Below are 22,602 nucleotides of genomic sequence, written 5' to 3'. Positions count from 1 at the left end.
ATCACTGTCTACATCAGTGCTGTCCAACTTCTGCGGTGCCGAGGGCCGGAATTTCTCTAGCATACATGGTGAAGGGCCGCTAATGGAAGCCAATTTTGGCCACTCCCCCTTTTTAAACCACACCCACTTCAAACCACATGGTGGTAGTGCAGCAAAAACCCAAATGCTTGGTCCTCACTGCGGGGATATCAACAGTTATTCATATGTGAAAGAAATATATTATGTCATATTAAGACACACCCTTAAATCCATATGCCTCCTCCTCCCCTGTGGATAGCACAGCAACCCCCAGCAACATAACTACACACCTTAGGGACCATTTAATGGCTGTCCAACTACTAACAAACTCTCAGAACAAACCCCTGCCAGGTTCACCTCTCGCAGGCAGAGTATGGCACACACAGGCAGCACTCTGCCTCCCTTATGCTGCCTATGTGTGCCATACTCTACCTGCCCTATGCTGCCTGTGTGTGCCATACTCTACCTGCCCTATGCTGCCTGTGTGTGCCATACTCTGCCTCCCTTATGCTGCCTGTGTGTGCCATACTCTACCTGCCCTGTGCTGCCTATGTGTGCCATACTCTACCTGCCCTATGCTGCCTGTGTGTGCCATACTCTACCTGCCCTATGCTGCCTATGTGTGCCATACTCTACCTGCCCTATGCTGCCTGTGTGTGCCATACTCTACCTGCCCTATGCTGCCTATGTGTGCCATACTCTACCTGCCCTATGCTGACTGTGTGTTTCATACCTTCCCTGCCCTATACTGCCTATGTGCCATACTTTGCCTCCCCTATGCTGTCTGTGTGTGCCATATACACAGGCAGCATAGGCCAGGCAGTACATACAATGTCTGAGGTGTAAACAGTTGAACAATGTGAGTGATTACAGCCTGAGCCTGAGGTGTGAACACTGCAGGGGGTGAACAATGCAGAAACTAAAAGGTGTGAACAACACAGGGGATTACATGTTTAAACAATACAGGGGGATTACAGCCTGAATCTGAGGTGAGAACCATGCAGGGGGGGCAGTTAATCTCAGTACTGATACCATTTAAAGCTTACTCAAAGGTAAGACAGGTGGGGGGCCACACAGAGGGGGGTTGCGGGCCGCCAGTTGGACAGCACTGATCTACATCATACTAAAAGTTGAATTTTACGGGGGAAAAACCCCTTTATGCACTCATATTTTATAAGGACAAATGTTCCATTAATTGCAAAGTATTTAGAAAAGACGAAAGCTTCCTCTGATTCCAAAATACACATTAGTATATGGTGCGGGCAAACAGAACTGCTAATTAATGGCAGAAACCCCTGTAACAGGCAATTAATCAGGTTTGTTTGCCTTCTCACTAAAGGTTTGCACCTTGACCCATTGGTTTCAGGGCTGCAGAACCCCAGGGAAGCTATTAACAGCTATATACATACACCCCTCTACTTTATATTCTTATTATATTTTATATTTTATAGACCTCAGTGAGACATAAAAGACAATCCTGTCCCCACTTAATGCTCTTCTTCTGCAGCCGGGGGAGAGTAGGTTTATTTCTCATTTACAATCCAGGTTTTTGTGAGTAACTGCAGATGAGAAGCAGCATTAATATCTATAAATATGCTAAAAACGTACATTCCTCCTGCACTGCTGTACCCTTAGCAGAAACAATGGTTCAATAATTCTTTTAAATGGAACGCAAGGGGGGGGGGCTGGATTGTAGTCATTTGTATTGCTCCACTGCGCCATCTGTTGGTGTTTGTAGTTAATAGCTATAGATAACAATATAAGCACTGACAGCCCTGCAAAATATTTGTTCTTTATATCACTGTTATTATAACTTATAAAGTGTTAACATATACAGCACAGAGATTATTCAACATTCCCATCAGTCCCTGCCCCAGTGAGCTTACAATCTAAGGTCCCTATCCCATTCCCATCAGTCCCTGCCCCAGTGAGCTTACAATCTAAGGTCCCTATCCCATTCCCATCAGTCCCTGCCCCAGTGAGCTTACAATCTAAGGTCCCTATCCCATTCCCATCAGTCCCTGCCCCAGTGGAGCTTACAATCTAAGGTCCCTATCACATTCCCATCAGTCCCTGCCCCAGTGGAGCTTACAATCTAAGGTCCCTATCCCATTCCCATCAGTCCCTGCCCCAGTGGAGCTTACAATCTAAGGTCCCTATCCCATTCCCATCAGTCCCTGCCCCAGTGAGCTTACAATCTAAGGTCCCTATCACATTCCCATCAGTCCCTGCCCCAGTGGAGCTTACAATCTAAGGTCCCTATCCCATTCCCATCAGTCCCTGCCCCAGTGAGCTTACAATCTAAGGTCCCTATCACATTCCCATCAGTCCCTGCCCCAGTGGAGCTTACAATCTAAGGTCCCTATCCCATTCCCATCAGTCCCTGCCCCAGTGAGCTTACAATCTAAGGTCCCTATCACATTCCCATCAGTCCCTGCCCCAGTGGAGCTTACAATCTAAGGTCCCTATCACATTCCCATCAGTCCCTGCCCCAGTGGAGCTTACAATCTAAGGTCCCTATCACATTCCCATCAGTCCCTGCCCCAGTGAGCTTACAATCTAAGGTCCCTATCACATTCCCATCAGTCCCTGCCCCAGTGAGCTTACAATCTGAGGTCCCTATCCCATTCCCATCAGTCCCTGCCCCAGTGAGCTTACAATCTAAGGTCCCTATCACATTCCCATCAGTCCCTGCCCCAGTGATCTTACAATCTAAGGTCCCTATCACATTCCCATCAGTCCCTGCCCCAGTGATCTTACAATCTAAGGTCCCTATCCCATTCCCATCAGTCCCTGCCCCAGTGAGCTTACAATCTAAGGTCCCTATCCCATTCCCATCAGTCCCTGCCCCAGTGAGCTTACAATCTGAGGTCCCTATCCCATTCCCATCAGTCCCTGCCCCAGTGAGCTTACAATCTAAGGTCCCTATCCCATTCCCATCAGCCCCTGCCCCAGTGAGCTTACAATCTAAGGTCCCTATCACATTGCCATCAGTCCCTGCCCCAGTGGAGCTTACAATCTAAGGTCCCTATCACATTCCCATCAGTCCCTGCCCCAGTGAGCTTACAATCTGAGGTCCCTATCACATTCCCATCAGTCCCTGCCCCAGTGAGCTTACAATCTAAGGTCCCTATCACATTCCCATCTCTCTCTGCCCCAGTGAGCTTACAATCTAAGGTCCCTATCACATTCCCATGAGCCCCTGCCCCAGTGAGCTTACAATCTAAGGTCCCTATCCCATTCCCATCAGTCCCTGCCCCAGTGAGCTTACAATCTAAGGTCCCTATCCCATTCCCATCAGTCCCTGCCCCAGTGAGCTTACAATCTAAGGTCCCTATCACATTCCCATCAGTCCCTGCCCCAGTGAGTTTATAATCTAAGGTCCCTATCCCATTCCCATCAGTCCCTGCCCCAGTGGAGCTTACAATCTAAGGTCCCTATCCCATTCCCATCAGTCCCTGCCCCAGTGGAGCTTACAATCTAAGGTCCCTATCACATTCCCATCAGTCCCTGCCCCAGTGGAGCTTACAATCTAAGGTCCCTATCACATTCCCATCAGTCCCTGCCCCAGTGAGCTTACAATCTAAGGTCCCTATCACATTCCCATGAGCCCCTGCCCCAGTGAGCTTACAATCTAAGGCCCCTATCCCATTCCCATCAGTACCTGCCCCAGTGAGCTTACAATCTAAGGTCCCTATCCCATTCCCATCAGCCCCTGCCCCAGTGAGCTTACAATCTAAGGTCCCTATCACATTCCCATCAGTCCCTGCCCCAGTAAGCTTACAATCTAAGGTCCCTATCACATTCCCATCAGTCCCTGCCCCAGTGAGCTTACAATCTAAGGTCCCTATCACATTCCCATCAGTCCCTGCCCCAGTGAGCTTACAATCTAAGGCCCCTATCACATTCCCATCAGTCCCTGTCCCAGTGAGCTTACAATCTGAGGTCCCTATCCCATTCCCATCAGTCCTTGCCCCAGTGAGCTTACAATCTAAGGTCCCTATCCCATTCCCATCAGTCCCTGCCCCAGTGGAGCTTACAATCTAAGGTCCCTATCACATTCCCATCAGTCCCTGCCCCAGTGGAGCTTACAATCTAAGGTCCCTATCACATTCCCATCAGTCCCTGCCCCAGTGAGCTTACAATCTAAGGTCCCTATCACATTCCCATGAGCCCCTGCCCCAGTGAGCTTACAATCTAAGGCCCCTATCCCATTCCCATCAGTACCTGCCCCAGTGAGCTTACAATCTAAGGTCCCTATCCCATTCCCATCAGCCCCTGCCCCAGTGAGCTTACAATCTAAGGTCCCTATCACATTCCCATCAGTCCCTGCCCCAGTAAGCTTACAATCTAAGGTCCCTATCACATTCCCATCAGTCCCTGCCCCAGTGAGCTTACAATCTAAGGTCCCTATCACATTCCCATCAGTCCCTGCGCCAGTGAGCTTACAATCTAAGGCCCCTATCACATTCCCATCAGTCCCTGCCCCAGTGGAGCTTACAATCTAAGGTCCCTATCACATTCCCATCAGTCCCTGTCCCAGTGAGCTTACAATCTGAGGTCCCTATCCCATTCCCATCAGTCCTTGCCCCAGTGAGCTTACAATCTGAGGTCCCTATCCCATTCCCATCAGTCCTTGCCCCAGTGAGCTTACAATCTAAGGTCCCTATCCCATTCCCATCAGTCCCTGCCCCAGTGAGCTTACAATCTAAGGTCCCTATCACATTCCCATCAGTCCCTGCCCCAGTGAGCTTACAATCTAAGGTCCCTATCACATTCCCTGCCCCAGTGAGCTTACAATCTAAGGTCCCTATCACATTCACACACACTAGGGTCTGTAATTGCCCAAGCAGTGTCTGTTTACCTTCTCTGAATGTCTCGATCTGATTATATCAATAGGATTCTTTCCATAGAGTTCTTTAGGTTTGATTGAGATCTCCAGGTTCCTTGTACAACTCCACAGGAGGAATCCTACAGATATAATCAGCCCATTTCTTTTCCCCACCCTGCAGGGACCTATTTGTGAGAATCACTGTAAACAGCCATTATGCTCTCAGCATTCCATTTACCTACACTCAGCTGATGGAGACAGAGCACCCGCTGCTCATACATGAAAGCCTGGGTGGCTAATATTACAGACAGACTAGATATGGTTGGTTTTCCATTAAAGAGCAGCCTATAAGTGACTATGGTATATTATTATTTCCACCTCAGCTCCAGTGTTGTTTCCCGGGCTGCTCCAGTTGATGTTCCCTTAAGCACAATAGATACCAAGTAGAATTTACTACAAATAAAATATAAACTGCTGTGGAGCTGTTTCCTTTGACCTGACCTTACTTATCTCTTAGCTATTCCTGGCTGGCTTATGGTACTGGTGGGTCAATACCCCAATGGTCAGACCCCCCCTTTATCTATTTCCCAGACCCCAGTCACAATGCTCTTTATACTAAGGATGCACCGAATTCACAATTGTAGGATCCAGCCGAACCCTAAATCCTTTGCAAAAGATTCAGCCGAATAGGCCAATAAGATAGGCTCGATCCACCCACGGTACACTGAATTTTTTTATTTTTATTTCCATATTTTTTATTTATCATTTAATGCATTTGTGGGTCCCAGTCCAGCTGGGCTCCAGGCCCCCCTTTTTGCCATTTAGTAAAGCAGCCCCGCAGCTAACCAATAAGCAAGTTGGTGCAAAGGTTGGAGTTTTTTTATTTTCTATTTTATAATAGCGCAGCTTAAAGTCGCTTCTCATCTGAATCTCAACACAGTAATAGTTTCAAGGGAATGGCCTGTTAAACTGATGACAGGTTTCTATTACCAAGAGTCGGACTGTTACCATTTCGGTGCATTTTTCTGCAGAAAAGTAATGAATGAGTCAGGGCCCATCCATTCTGCTATTGGGGGAGTATCGCTGGGAGCAATCATACGCTTCCTGAACAAAACACTTGAATAATATCGCTTGCACAACTGTGATTTTCCCGTTCGTTTATGGGAAATGAGAAAATGGAAACCCTTTGATCCGATCTATGGGACGTGAGGGGAGTCATAGTGAAACTGCGGGGAAACGAATGGGCTGCCCAAGGGTAAGACCCCCAGGTTGGTGTGCAGCTAAACTATAATAGGAGCAAATGAGTAATATCCACATCATGGGTCGCCCACAAATATAGTCATTAAAGTAAAGGCTACAGAGTTACATCTCCCCAAGGCAGCTGTTGGTTCTTTTGTGCCCATGTACCTTGTACTTTGTTTGTAGGACCCACCTAACTGCAGGCACGGCCAAGCCAACCGGGCGCCCTAGGCAACCTCTGCCCTGGGGAGCTGATATAAGGGTACTAATGGCATAGAGCAGGGGTCCTCAAACTATTTAAACAGGGGGCCAGTTCACGGTCTCTCAGACTGTTGGGGGGCGGACTACAGTTTGGGGCTCGGCACATCCTCTCCCCAGGCTACTACCTGTATGCCTCAGTGTTGTCCTCGGCCCCTCAGTGACAATGTGTCATTAGGATCGGCCGGTGGGACGCGGTCACATGATGCGCTGGGGCCAAAAACCACGCTACGGCAGACAGGTAGTAGCCAGGGGTAAGGACACAGCGGGGGCCGTGTAAATGACATTGGGGGGGCCGTAGTTTGAGGACCCCTGGCATAGAGAAATGGCTACTAATGGATAGACTGGCCTGCACCCATCAGCGCTGCACCTCATTCTAGATAATACAATGTGGCTTAAGGGCAGGGTACAGCCAGACCCCAGGAACTAGTGCCCAAAGCCGCCATCAGAAACGTTGGGGCCCCAAACAAGTTATTTATATTGTGCCTTGAACACAAGTGTGTAGGACCAAAGTTTTGGCCTTGTCCTTGTGTCTATAATAAGCAGTTCATATAAAGCGTTTCATTAATTAAAAGAAAATCAGTCAGTTTCATTGGGGGTCAGTGGAGTTTGCCTAAGTTTAACCCCTTCCCACCTACCTGCCCCTGCTCTGCGCTGCAAATGTTCAAAGCCTGCACAAAGGCAGAAATTCCATCATAAACATATACTGATCTCCCAATAAGGGTAAAGAAAGAACCACAAAAGAAAGAAAAACATTTTATCCCAGTGAGTGGGGCTGACACTGTAGCTGGGTGGTACGGCCAAGCAACCATCTCCTAAACTGGCTATGTTTGATCAGGGCTATGTGGTTGGCATCTTTCCAGCTAAGCCCCCAGTGATCTCCTTGTTTGTTTTTAGAAATAGACAATATGGATAAGAAACGGGCTACTCTGACAGGGCAATGTCCCCTGAAGGCCACTGTTATGTCCCGAGTAGAACTTGAAACAAGAAAGGCCGGCAAATGGGTTTATAACACAAACTTCCCCAGACCCCTGTCATAACAGCCCTGTGTGTGTATAGGATCGTGTTTATATTCCCACTCGGGGGCAGGCAGGGCACGTATGTACTCAGGCAGCCTCTGTTTATAGAAATCTGCCCCATTAATAACACAGAGAGCAAAGAGTTACTCCTCAGTCAGCCGAAATGCTCCTTTCCTTTTCATATCCCCCTGTTATGGGGGCAGTAAAATCCGCCTGTATTTGTCTAACTGTAAATTACCCCTGGAAGAGAAATGTAAGAAGGTTTGTACCAACTGTGCCCTAAGGGGCCCCCACCCAGAATGCAGCATTCACAGGGGCAAGGGACCCCAATACTTGCCTTAAACAGGAATTAAATGGGAACTCCGGATTCTGAGCCAAAGAGTCCCACACAACATAGAAACCATAACTTGGTGTGTCTATTACGTAACATTGGAATGACATGCAATAAGTGACATGTAAGGGGGGTGTCTATGTGCCTCCGGCCATCCGCCCCCCCATGATTACAGTGTTGTCAAACATACCATACGCCATAATAATGGGGCAGGAGCAGGGTTCCACTCTCCACTTTCAGCAAAGTGCTGGGCAAGGTGCCAAGTGTGCAAAAACCAGGGGGGTCTGCACCCATTCTTAGATGTTTGCACCCTGCCCTGCATATATTATTGGGCACTATTAGACTGTAAGCTCCACTGGAGGTGGGTAAATAATTTTATCATCAAAGTTAAAGCAACACCTGCACACTTTCTTCCTTACTGCCACTATAGTGAAAATCCATACAAAGGTTGTTGATGTTATTGGTGTGCAGCCTCTATAAGTCTGAATTTGACCTTAATATTAAAGGGATTTTGTTATAATACTGTATTTATGGGGTACTTTTTATTTCTAAATGACACTGTTACACAGCAAATAATTCCCTCTGCCATTTATAATTTTATTCTTGAACCAAAAAATGTATTTGTAACTGTAATATTGGTGTGTAGGCGCCATCTCAGTGCATTGTGCCTGAGTCTGAGCTTTCAGCCAGCGCTACACATTAGAACTGCTTTCAGCTAACCTATTGTTTCTCCTACTCCCATGTAACTGGAGGAGTCCCAAGCCGGACTTGGATTTCTTACTATTGAGTGCTATTCTGATACCTACTGGGAGCTGCTATCTTGCTCCCTTCCCATTGTTCTGCTGATCAGCTTCTTGTTGGAAGCGGGGATATCTCTCCTACTTGCAGCACAGCAGTAAAGAGAGACTGAAGTTTATCAGAGCACAGGTCACATGGCTGTGGCACCCTGGGAAATGAACAACATGTCTAGCCCCATGTCAAATTTCAAAATTAAACATAAAAAACCTGTTTTAAAAACAGATTTCAGTGCAGAATTCTGCTGGAGCAGTGCTAGTAAGTGATATATTTAGAAAATAATGTGTTTTCCTTTGACAGAATCCCATTTAAGATTTGGTCTAATATCAAACCCTAAACAATATATCATAGGCAGAGTACTATATTTTTAACATGACATTCTAAATAACTTTTTCTATTATTATGGATAATATTTGAGCTATAGGATATCTTTATTCTCAAATACCAAACCCAGCACAATAGGCCTGCCCAATCCCAAACCAAATCCAACCCCAGCCCCAATTCATATATTCAGCTTTGCTCAAAATCAAACAACCTGGATCATCAACAAAAAGAAAAATATCCCCTTTTCATCCAGTCCCACTATCTATGTAAATCAAGCCAAACAAACCCCCCCCAAAGTCATTTAAGGATTTGCTGTAATGGGCTGGGGGCATTGTGCAACATCCAGGAATGCCAATAAATTAACTTGACTTAAAAAGTCAGGGTAATTTTTCTTTCACCTTAATGAAGATGAAATGCACATCAGCGGGTCCCTTAACCTGAACAGACTTGTCTTCTCAATCCTCACCGGCATTAATGTGCTCTCTGCGCAGGGATAAAGCGCAGGGATAAGGCTCGGGGATAAGGCGCAGGGATAAAGCGCAGGGATAAGGCTTGGGGATAAGGCGCAGGGATAAGGCGCAGGGATAAGGCTTGGGGATAAGGCGCAGGGATAAGACGCAGGGATAAGGCTCGGGGATAAGGCGCAGGGATAAAGCGCAGGGATAAGGCTCGGGGATAAGGCGCAGGGATAAGGCGCAGGGATAAGGCTTGGGGATAAGGCGCAGGGATAAGGCGCAGGGATAAGGCTCGGGGATAAGGCGCAGGGATAAAGCGCAGGGATAAGGCTCGGGGATAAGGCGCAGGGATAAGGCGCAGGGATAAGGCTTGGGGATAAGGCGCAGGGATAAGGCGCAGGGATAAGGCGCGGGGATAAGGCGCAGGGATAAGACGCAGGGATAAGGCTCGGGGTGATGGAGGACCCAGCAGACACACCTCTGGCTGCACTTGGCACCTTCCCACATCCATATTATTTTATTGTCACTTCCAAGAACAGGAAGACATTTGTCTTTTTCAGAAGCGTTTGATCTGCTTCTTGGCATAAGGAAAGGAATTTTACATGACAAATTGCTGTCAAATCTGACTTCTAGTAGTTCTCAGTTTGTTTCAGCCAATTCTAATAAGCAAAATTGCGTCATTCTCATCCTGTTTCTGTTTAAAAAGCAAAAATGGAGCAGCAGGTCGGGGACTCGAGCATTCCCGTGTGGGTTACCCACTTACAGGCTGCAGGAGGGATATTCAGATGCAGATATAGATGCAGGTCGGTGGGTCGCGTTGTGGGTCTTATCCATATTTATTCTATTATATTACCAATATAATCTATATTTTACCTCTGTAAACATTTTTTTGAAAACATTTTTTTCTACCTCCTTGTTTGCAACAACAACAACACATTATTATTATTATTTATATAGCGCCATCAATTTACACAGCACTTTACAGAATAGAGGGGTACAAAAGACAGAACAGTTAACATGTCTCAACCCTTTCTCCTTGTAGACTGTAAGCTCTTTTGGGCAGGGCTCTCTTCCCCTCCTGTATCGGTTATTGGTTGCTTTATATGTTACTCTGTATGTCTCCTTGTAGATTGTAAGCTCTTTTGGGCAGGGCTCTCTTCCCCTCTTGTATCGGTTATTGATTGCTTTATATGTTACTCTGTATGTCTCCTTGTAGATTGTAAGCTCTTTTGGGCAGGGCTCTCTTCACCTCCTGTATCGGTTATTGATTGCTTTATATGTTACTCTGTATGTCTCCTTGTAGATTGTAAGCTCTTTTGGGCAGGGCTCTCTTCACCTCTTGTATCGGTTATTGGTTGCTTTATATGTTACTCTGTATGTCTCCTTGTAGATTGTAAGCTCTTTTGGGCAGGGCTCTCTTCACCTCCTGTATCGGTTATTGGTTGCTTTATATGTTACTCTGTATGTCTCCTTGTAGATTGTAAGCTCTTTTGGGCAGGGCTCTCTTCCCCTCTTGTATCGGTTATTGATTGCTTTATATGTTACTCTGTATGTCTCCTTGTAGATTGTAAGCTCTTTTGGGCAGGGCTCTCTTCACCTCTTGTATCGGTTATTGATTGCTTTATATGTTACTCTGTATGTCTCCTTGTAGATTGTAAGCTCTTTTGGGCAGGGCTCTCTTCACCTCTTGTATCGGTTATTGATTGCTTTATATGTTACTCTGTATGTCTCCTTGTAGATTGTAAGCTCTTTTGGGCAGGGCTCTCTTCACCTCTTGTATCGGTTATTGATTGCTTTATATGTTACTCTGTATGTCTCCTTGTAGATTGTAAGCTCTTTTGGGCAGGGCCCTCTTCCCCTCTTGTATCGGTTATTGATTGCTTTATATGTTACTCTGTATGTCTCCTTGTAGATTGTAAGCTCTTTTGGGCAGGGCTCTCTTCACCTCTTGTATCGGTTATTGATTGCTTTATATGTTACTCTGTATGTCTCCTTGTAGATTGTAAGCTCTTTTGGGCAGGGCTCTCTTCACCTCTTGTATCGGTTATTGATTGCTTTATATGTTACTCTGTATGTCTCCTTGTAGAGTGTAAGCTCTTTTGGGCAGGGCTCTCTTCCCCTCTTGTATCGGTTATTGATTGCTTTATATGTTACTCTGTATGTCTTCTTGTAGATTGTAAGCTCTTTTGGGCAGGGCTCTCTTCACCTCTTGTATCGGTTATTGATTGCTTTATATGTTACTCTGTATGTCTCCTTGTAGAGTGTAAGCTCTTTTGGGCAGGGCTCTCTTCCCCTCTTGTATCGGTTATTGATTGCTTTATATGTTACTCTGTATGTCTTCTTGTAGATTGTAAGCTCTTTTGGGCAGGGCTCTCTTCACCTCTTGTATCGGTTATTGATTGCTTTATACGTTACTCTGTATGTCTCCTTGTAGATTGTAAGCTCTTTTGGGCAGGGCTCTCTTCCCCTCTTGTATCGGTTATTGATTGCTTTATATGTTACTCTGTATGTCCAATGTATGAAACCCACTTATTGTACAGCGCTGCGGGATATGTTGGCGCTTTATAAATAAATGTTAATAATAATAATAATAATAATAACATGTACATATAAACAATTCACAAAAATGGTTTGAAGTTGCATTTGGATGAGGATCGGAGGCACTAGGGGGAGGGCCCTGCTCACAAGAGCTTCCCTTCATGTTTAATGGTGGTCAGTGGGTCGCAGATCAGGTTGTGGATGAGACAGTTGGAGGTCAAAACAAGTAAAAATGAGGGTTGCAGGTGTCAAAAATTGGTTCCATGCAGGACTCCGTAGTGTGAAAAGCCCCCCTGCAGCCTTAAAAACAATAGCTCAGATTGCCAGACGATAAAGGGCGGAGCCTGGTAACTTGATGAGCACAAAAGCATGGTGTTGCTTTGGGCCCTGATATCATTGGATCATGACTACTGGGTTCAGCCTGTTTCCCCTGGCAGCGCTTGATTGGCTTTATACATTAAACAAGGGGGGCAAAGTCATGTTTCTGCCACAGAAGTCCTTTATTACACCACCTTGTGTTTGATTGCAATACAAATGACAATATGGCATGTTCCACTATATTTCATGTGGCTCCAGGGCAGAAACAAAAATAAGTGCCTTGTGGTCCATTCACAGATGAGTTAAAGTTCATCCAATGGGATAGTTTTGCCTGTAGCCAGTGAGGTCAGACTCATTGGGAAGTGGGAGGGGCTACCTTCTCAGTTGCAAGGATTAGTTTCTCCATATGCCGACATAATGGGTTATAAGACTTGATCTACCAGGGCTCCTTGGAGCTCAGAGTATATCAGATCATGCTTAATCTTCAAATTGGTTTTATAGGGCCCAACGATAACAGGTCCCCTTATAACTGTAGCCAAATTACTCTTGGCCCATGACCAATTGCAATCACACTTTTCACCCAAGGTACCTGACCAAGCATTTGGTCAAAAAACATCCTCATAGCATTACTGTATCGTTCCATATCTGCCCAGTTTTAATACAGGAGTATAAAAAAAAGTTTTATTTACTAACAGAGACCAAATGTGTATGAGTGTAAGTAGCCTATGCTCAGGGCTAGTTCCTGATTGGTTGCATTCACTTGCTGAACTAGGGAAAACTGTCCAGTAAATGAGCCCCACTATGTGTTATCATGCAGGGCCACAAGAGAATAGATGCAGTACAGAGACTAAAGGTCCCCATACACAGGCCGATTCCAGCTGTCAATATGGGTCCCTTAGACTGATTCGGCAGCTAATTGGACCATGTATGGGCACGCCGACGGGCCTGCCCGACCGATATCTCGCCTGAAATCGGCCAGATCTCGATTGTTGATGTGGTCCCCGAACCGACTTTGCCTATACCCTTCGTTATAATTTGATCGTTTGGCCCCCACGTTCCCCGATATCGCCCACCCGTAGGTGGGGATATCGGGTGAAGATCAGCGAGCGAATCTTCACGTGTATGGGGACCTTTATACTGCAGTCTTGTCCAACTTGGCACAATATATTAGAGTACCAATAGCATAAATATAATTCAATGGAAAGCAACTTGGAAGGCTAATTTTGGAAGGTGGGCCTCCAGCTGGGCTGACCTCTACCATCTGAAACTTTTATATATATGTAATTACATCTGAAAATATAATGTACCAAAAAATAAGAGTCTTGCCCAGAAGCCTGAGAGCCCAACTGCTGAAACCATACATGGGCTGTCTACTATTAGATATCTGAACAACAATACAAAAAGAATGGGTAAAGATACTAAACATGTGGCTGCCTTGCCAAACAAGTGACCAATAAAATACAGCCTTCACCAATAAGTCCAGTCTGTCCTTCAAACCTCAAATAAATTATGTAATTTGAAATGTCTTGGAATACCCCTAAGTTAATTGGAAGGTTGAATGTCGCACTTCTGAATTCACTACTCCATGCAAATTGTGCTTTCTGCTCTATAGTTTGCCAGGGAGGTGGGGTTTCTGAGAATTCTGCCAGATAAGCAGATACACCTGCCAGTAAAACCGGTAAAAATACACTTTTTCATGGAAAAGCAACATTTTTGGAGGATGACAGCATCCCTTTATTTTACTTTCCCTGAACTCATGCCGAGAATAAAGAAGAGCCTTCCCTTTGTAGGTTGCTTGAGGACTGATCTGTGAGTGAAAGTGATACAGGTTATCTCCTGTAGCCATGATATACGGAGCTGTGGAAGAATGTGTATAGATACGTAGGGAACATGATACCCCGACAGCTGTGTGTGATCCACTTAAAGGTCTGCGGCGATCATTTCACAGAAACCAAATACCCCTATTACACTAAAACGTGGAATAATCGTAAGCTGTAGGTGTGAATGGTATGATGGCTATGGCCTCACCGTCTCTTGGAGTCTATAGTGCCCATGGACTCTCATTGTCTTCTTATTGCTTTCAAGCTTCTCTGTTTCTCTAAATCACTCATCTTTTCTAGAATTTCTAAGCTCATCACTTCCATTCAGACACAGACAGATGCTAATGGCAACTGAAAGACTATTGGAGTTAAGGCACAGAGATTCCACATGTAGCTCCTAGAATTGTGATAATGGTGGGCTCACAGCCACTCACAGCACTGTACATTAATACCAATGGTAACGAACACGTGGCTATCATCATCTGTGTCCCATAAACCTTAGTAAAGAATCAGAGATAGATTATTGGGTACACAGGGCATTATTTCAGCATTTAGACCAACTGTTGATGACACCTAAGGGAGCAGCCAATAAAATATTCCTAGACGCCAATGTATTATATGAGAAACCCTACACATAATCATGATTGTACTTGTATTCCCTGTCTCATGATACCAGATACACTGTAGAACCACTCATTGGGGATGGATCAGTCAACATTTATTCTATGTCAAACAACTTATCAGCATTTTTGGTGCTGAACTGTTGTAGAACTATGGCTGGCTGGTGATATAGCTCAGGAGTATAACAAAAAAGTAGGCTCCTGCCACCTACACGGCCTCTTGTAACTGCCTTGATCCCATCACTTTGGATCAAACTCCGGTATCCCATCATGCCCCATATGCGCCATATGTGCTGAGACAGAAAACAAAGGAGTCCAAAAACCCTAATCACCACTTCTCTTAGAGATGAAGGGGCAACGCTCTGCCTATAGCAGTCCTGGGGGTGAATGGGAGACCACTGCTTATAAACACTCACTGTCAGAGCAACGTTTTTTCTTCAGACTGCTGGCATTTGGCATATGTAGGGCACCTTTCACCACATTCCATGACTTCTGCCTTGGTAGGGCACCATATCATGACTTCTGCCATTGGTAGGGCACCATATCATGACTTCTGCCATTGGTAGGGCACCTTCCATGACTTCTGCCATTGGTAGGGCACCATATCATGACTTCTGCCATTGGTAGGGCACCATATCATGACTTCTGCCATTGGTAGGGCACCATATCATGACTCCTGCCATTGGTAGGGCACCATATCATGACTTCTGCCATTGGTAGGGCACCTTCCATGACTTCTGCCATCTGCCATAGGTAGGGCACCTTCCATGCATCTCTAAGAGAGGTGTTGACAGGTAATCAGCAGCATTTCAGTACTGTAGATCACAAAACCATGATGTGGGTATCAAAATACCAGGGTGCTCATAGCAACGCGACTCACAGCAAGATTAAAGTGTTCCAGCAAAGAAGGGATTATGAATCTTTTAGGGCAAAAGACTCATGTATGTCAAATCTACGCCATACAGAAATACAAATCTGCTTTTTGCCAAAGGAGAGGCAGTCAAATGAGTACTTGGTAATAAATTCTTGTTAATGAATAACACAAACTATTAAGACACAATAACATTATCCCCAAAGCTAAGAGGGTCACAACAAAAAGTACAGTAAATTATCTCTGGAATCCAGTGCCAAGGATTAAAGAAACACAGTCTCGGGGACTCACCACATGTATAGATGACATTAAGATGTTTCCGGACACCGGGGTAACATGGGTCTCCAAAGTCATAGGTGCTGGCATACACACTGCAGCTCCTCCTACCTTGGCATCGCTTGGTCATCACCGGAAGGGCCAAGGCCGACTGGCACTCTATGGGGAATGAAATACAATAGGTTGTTATACACCACCATGTGTATTAGATGGAGTACAAATAAAGTGATAGTAACAAGGTAACACATAAATACAGTATCATTAGACACAGCCTTATATTGTAAGCTCTTTTGGGCAGGGCTCTCTTCCCCTCTTGTATCAGTTATTGATTGCTTTATATGTTACTCTATATGTCTCCTTGTAGATTGTAAGCTCTTTTGGGCAGGGCTCTCTTCCCCTCTTGTATCAGTTATTGATTGCTTTATATGTTACTCTGTATGTCTCCTTGTAGATTGTAAGCTCTTTTGGGCAGGGCTCTCTTCCCCTCTTGTATCAGTTATTGATTGCTTTATATGTTACTCTGTATGTCTCCTTGTAGATTGTAAGCTCTTTTGGGCAGGGCTCTCTTCCCCTCTTGTATCGGTTATTGATTGCTTTATATGTTACTCTGTATGTCTCCTTGTAGATTGTAAGCTCTTTTGGGCAGGGCTCTCTTCCCCTCTTGTATCGGTTATTGATTGCTTTATATGTTACTCTGTATGTCTCCTTGTAGATTGTAAGCTCTTTTGGGCAGGGCTCTCTTCCCCTCTTGTATCAGTTATTGATTGCTTTATATGTTACTCTGTATGTCCAATGTATGTAACCCACTTATTGTACAGCGCTGCGGAATATGTTAGCACTTTATAAATAAATGTTATTAATAATAATAATAATAACAAGGTAACACATAAATACAGTATCATTTGACACAGCCCTATATTCAGCTCTAGTGAGATTTCTCTAAATGCCAAGGCTGAAAACTGAATATATGAATTTTGTCTAATTTTCTGTATGTCATTTTATTGTGTGTAGAAAAGTAATAAAATCATTGAAAGAGAAATAACACTGTCTTTCATTTCCAGTCACCTTCTGACCTTGCATGGAGCAAAAAAATGTAAGTTTAGACAACATAATTGATGGATAATGTAGAATATTTGTCAACCAACATACAACTGACAACCATAGGAAGCTGGGTTAAAAAATAAACCCGTCAGCTGTAAGCTATCCGGCCAAACACACACACAGTGGAGAGAGGGTTAGGAATGATTTTCTCAGTAGAAAGCTGTGGGTATGGCTGTCATCCGATATCTGCATTCCTGCTACAAAAAATCTCAAGCCCTCCGAGACTGAAGGAAAAACAAACATAAAGACATCAGCGCCCGACGTGAAATTATGTTAAATACCCGCTGACTGGTAAATGGTGCTTTTTCTGTAAATAGCCAAAAGATTAGAACAACCATTCTAGTATTTTCTTTGACAGGTGCTCGTAGCCGGTATTTCTTTGTATTATTTTTCATCTCTGCGTTAACTCCTGCCATGTAATAAAAGGCTTATGGGAACACTTAGCCCTCCGACTGAGACGTGAGGTGAATAAAGTCGGCAGGTTTAAAGGAAAATATACACGGGCTTTGTGATTTGTTTTGTTAAAAGGGGGTAGCTTTCATGTCCTAACTTCTTTTTACAAAATAAGGCACTTATTCGTTGTTCAAGTCATTGTTGAGTAAGGGAAACTAGTAAAACAAGTTACTAGTCCATTGATAATGCTGCTCTTTATTTTAATGCCTAACAAAGGCGGGGGTTTGTTTATACAGAGCTCCTTGTCACCATTTAATAAAAATCAATCTCATTACAGGTGGAGCAAAGGGGAGGACTTCAGATAAGAACAAAAGATGTTATATTACTGCTTTATAATAACAAAAACACGGAAAATATATATTTATTTAAAAAGAACATGAGGAATGCATTTTAACATAATTCCTCTAATTGTGATAGGGTACAGGGCATTTGTGCTTATAAACAACCAGACCCAGACAAGTTTTAGGTTCCTGCTCTAGGCTGGAAATAGAAGTCAATCCTTGGCATGTATGGGGCTCAGGAGAAAAATTTAATTTTACTAATTCCCTAGGGCCAAACGATCGAATTAAAATGGCAGGCATAGGCACTGTCGGTTCGATGGAAAAATCAAACCTGCCTGATCGAAATCTGCCCAATTTCAGGCCCGTCGGTAGTGCCCATACAGAGGCAGATAAGCTGCCGAATCGGTCTAACGGACTGATATCGGCAGCTAGGATAGGCCCGTGTATGGCCCCCTTAGGAAACCAATTGCAACCAGAAAGCAAATTTATATTTATTGTTACAGGTATAGGACCCATTATCCAGAATGCTCGGGACCAAGGGTATTCCGGATAAGGGGTCTTTCCATAATTTGGATCTCCATACCTTAAGTCTACTAAAAAATTAATAAAACATTAATTAAACCCAATAGGGCTGTTCTGCCCCCAATAAGGATTATTTATATCTTAGTTGGGATCAAGTACAGGTACTGTTTTATTATTACAGAGAAAAGGGAATCATTTAACCATTAAATAAACCCAATAGGGCTGTTCTGCCCCCAATAAGGGGTAATTATATCTTAGTTGGGATCAAGTACAGGTACTGTTTTATTATTACAGAGAAAAGGGAATCATTTAACCATGAAATAAACCCAATAGGGCTGTTCTGCCCCCAATAAGGGGTAATTATATCTTAGTTGGGATCAAGTACAGGTACTGTTTTATTATTACAGAGAAAAGGGAATCATTTAACCATTAAATAAACCCAATAGGGCTGTTCTGCCCCAATAAGGGGTAATTATATCTTAGTTGGGATCAAGTACAGGTACTGTTTTATTATTACAGAGAAAAGGGAATCATTTAACCATTAAATAAACCCAATAGGGCTGTTCTGCCCCAATAAGGGGTAATTATATCTTAGTTGGGATCAATTACAAGGTTCTGTTTTAATTCTACATAAAAAAAGGAAATCAGTTTTAAAATTCTGAATTATTTGCTTATAATGGAGTCTATGGGAGACGGGCTTTCCGTAATTCGGAACTTTCTGGATAACGGGTTTCCGGATAAGGGGTCCGATACCTGTATTACTATTCACATATTTTTTTCTTCAAACCTGTAGCATTTTGGACATTTGGAGGCCCCAACCATGAAAGAAAACCATTTTTCTCTAAAACCACAAACGGTAAGTGATTTATTAAGACAGCCCTTTAAAAAAAAAAAACATGAACAAAAAAAACCCCATGAATTATTCTAGTTTATCAACAAATGGAGCATCCGAAAAATCTGAAAACCTTTAATACACAAAGCAATAGAAGTTCTTCCAATTGGAAACAGGACAGTTGCCCATTGGCTTCTACAGGACCTCAACAGCTTGTAGAAGGAGAAGTTTTGTATTACAGTGGTTTTTATGGTTTTGACACTTAATAGAATATAAAAATGTGTCTTTTTTTCCACAATAAATACGTGTTTTAGCGCAAAAAAAAAAACACAAATCATTCTCACACGGAACACCGGAAATGACACCAGGCAGACAAAGTATTCAACAAGCCATATTTGCAATAAAGCACACACAGTTGCAGCCATTTTGGGGAGCCAGTCGCAACTACAGTAGGCACCACACAAATTGGCTGTTTGTGTCCACAATGACAGCAGAATTGTGGGGGGAAATGGTGCATTGTAGGAAAAAAGTGTGATTGTGCTCAGAATTGCTCTCTGCATCAAGGTAAGTGAATGCGCCGTTCTGTCTCCATCAAATAAATTAACATTTTGGAATACTTTTCTCCATTTTATATTTTGTTGCTGTTTTGGATAATAACCTCCAAACGCAAACCAAAACATAGAAAAATGATGGATAACCAAGACATTCCCCCAACACAAACACATATACACATGTTCACACACACTTTTCCACCCAGTTTTAGACAGCAGGCCTATTTTTATTTTTTTTTAATTTAGTTTAATGTTCATGTAGCTCTACTGTAAGTACAGGTATTGGACCCCTTATCCAGAAACCCGTTATCCAGAAAGCTCCGAATTACGGAATGCCAGACTCCCATAGACTCCGTTTTAATCTAATAATTCAGAATTTTAAAACTAATTTCCTTTTTCTATGTAGAAATAAAACAGAACCTTGTAATTGATCCCAACTAAGATATAATTACCCCTTATTGGGGCATAACAGTCCTATTGGGTTTATTTAATGGTTAAATGATTCCCTTTTCTCTGTAATAATAAAACAGTACCTGTACTTGATCCCAACTAAGATATAATTACCCCTTATTGGGGCAGAACAGCCCTATTGGGTTTATTTAATGGTTAAATGATTCCCTTTTCTCTGTAATAATAAAACAGTACCTGTACTTGATCCCAACTAAGATATAATTACCCCTTATTGGGGGCAGAACAGCCCTATTGGGTTTATTTCATGGTTAAATGATTCCCTTTTCTCTGTAATAATAAAACAGTACCTGTACTTGATCCCAACTAAGATATAATTACCCCTTATTGGGGCAGAACAGCCCTATTGGGTTTATTTAATGGTTAAATGATTCCCTTTTCTCTGTAATAATAAAACAGTACCTGTACTTGATCCCAACTAAGATATAATTACCCCTTATTGGGGGCAGAACAGTCCTATTGGGTTTATTTCATGGTTAAATGATTCCCTTTTCTCTGTAATAATAAAACAGTACCTGTACTTGATCCCAACTAAGATATAATTACCCCTTATTGGGGCAGAACAGCCCTATTGGGTTTATTTAATGGTTAAATGATTCCCTTTTCTCTGTAATAATAAAACAGTACCTGTACTTGATCCCAACTAAGATATAATTACCCCTTATTGGGGGCAGAACAGCCCTATTGGGTTTATTTCATGGTTAAATGATTCCCTTTTCTCTGTAATAATAAAACAGTACCTGTACTTGATCCCAACTAAGATATAATTACCCCTTATTGGGGCAGAACAGCCCTATTGGGTTTATTTAATGGTTAAATGATTCCCTTTTCTCTGTAATAATAAAACAGTACCTGTACTTGATCCCAACTAAGATATAATTACCCCTTATTGGGGCAGAACAGCCCTATTGGGTTTATTTAATGGTTAAATGATTCCCTTTTCTCTGTAATAATAAAACAGTACCTGTACTTGATCCCAACTAAGATATAATTATTCCTTATTGGACGCAAAACAATCCTATTGGGTTTATTTAATGTTTTATTGATTTTTTAGTAGACTTAAGGTATTGAGACCCAAATTACAAAAAGACCCCTTATCTGGAATACCCTTGGTCCCGAGCATTCTGGATAATGGGTCCTATACCTGTATAATATTTATAAATAAGGCCAATGTGATCCTCCATGTAATAGAACACAGCCTGCCCATATGTGGTCTACAAAGGGTTTTTTTATGAAATAGTCTTTAATATGACCTTGCATTAAATGGAAAAGACACCAATGGAAAATTCCCTGATACAAAAGCCGCCCTACCCACCCCACTACTTACCTACAGAAGGGAAGCCCAGATTTTGGAACGGACACTCCAGACTGCCCCCATGTACCCGACCAAAGATGGCTGCATAGACAGCAATAACAGTGCTCTTCTTACAGCTCAGCCTCAGCTTGTCGTCTTCACACGCCACTTTGCTTTTGTATTCATCTAAAAGACAACAAAGATGGCTGAACTTTCTGTGCTCTCCGAGACCTACACAAGGAACCAACTTAGACAGTGGGAAAAGAAATCTCTGATGGTCCCCAGTGCGTGTGGATGAATCCTATGTAAGGACAAATTGGTTTACCTGCTTTATTGTATCTAATATAATTAACTTATAGTTCTCCCAGCTCATTGTGAAAATAAACACAACTCCATCTTCTACATATCAAGCCTGAGGGCAAGACTTTCACTGTTCCACGCTCCCTCACCTGTGCTCAGCAGGGTCACCTTTATCATCCGGTGACTAAAAGACAACTGTCATTGTAGCAGCAACACTCCCAAACTGCCCTGTAGTTAATTAATTGGTTTCACAAATAGTATTTTGTTTTGCGTTAACGTTTTATACCCCCAAATCAATAAAGCAAACCAATAAGACGATGGCTTCTAAACAGGTGAAGTGTAAATGCTACCTGCTAATTGGTTCTGTGAGTTACTGCACCTAGGCAAACAGTGTCTTTTCTTATACAGGTATGGGACCTATTATCCAGAATGCTTGGGACCTGGGGTTTTCTGTATAAGGGATCTGTCAAAGAGTTAAGAGACATGTTGTATGCAGCGGTCTCCCTTCCAAGCACTGACCACGGTCAGCCCTGTTTAGCTTCCAACATTAATAGGATTAATAATATCTTAGTTGGGATCAAGTACAGGTACTGTTTTATTATTACAGAGAAAAGGGAATCATTTAACCATTAAATAAACCCAATAGGGCTGTTCTGCCCCCAATAAGGGGTAATTATATCTTAGTTGGGATCAAGTACAGGTACTGTTTTATTATTACAGAGAAAAGGGAATCATTTAACCATTAAATAAACCCAATAGGGCTGTTCTGCCCCCAATAAGGGGTAATTATATCTTAGTTGGGATCAAGTACAGGTACTGTTTTATTATTACAGAGAAAAGGGAATCATTTAACCATTAAATAAACCCAATAGGGCTGTTCTGCCCCCAATAAGGGGTAATTATATCTTAGTTGGGTTCAAGTACAGGTATTGTTTTATTATTACAGAGAAAAGGGAATCATTTAACCATTAAATAAACCCAATAGGGCTGTTCTGCCCCCAATAAGGGGTAATTATATCTTAGTTGGGATCAAGTACAGGTACTGTTTTATTATTACAGAGAAAAGGGAATCATTTAACCATTAAAT

General features: G+C 43.1%; 1 protein-coding gene across 2 annotated transcripts in view; it reads right to left on the bottom strand.

Annotated features, from left to right (window-relative positions):
* eva1a (eva-1 homolog A) overlaps nt 1-22,602 on the bottom strand; it is a 167,851-nt gene that overhangs the window by 90,512 nt on the left and 54,737 nt on the right. For both annotated transcript variants that reach the window (XM_031901453.1, XM_031901454.1), the window contains exons 4-5: nt 21,249-21,401; nt 15,729-15,872 (exon numbers count right to left, since the gene is read on the bottom strand). In XM_031901453.1, the coding sequence (XP_031757313.1) occupies nt 15,729-15,872; nt 21,249-21,401 (297 nt within the window). The remainder of the gene's footprint in view (nt 1-15,728; nt 15,873-21,248; nt 21,402-22,602) is intronic.

Source organism: Xenopus tropicalis, chromosome 5, assembly GCF_000004195.4.
Source record: "Xenopus tropicalis strain Nigerian chromosome 5, UCB_Xtro_10.0, whole genome shotgun sequence".
NCBI lineage: Eukaryota > Metazoa > Chordata > Amphibia > Anura > Pipidae > Xenopus > Xenopus tropicalis.
The sequence above is the reverse complement of the archived record's forward strand: the minus strand, read 5'-3'. Positions and strand labels throughout refer to the sequence as shown.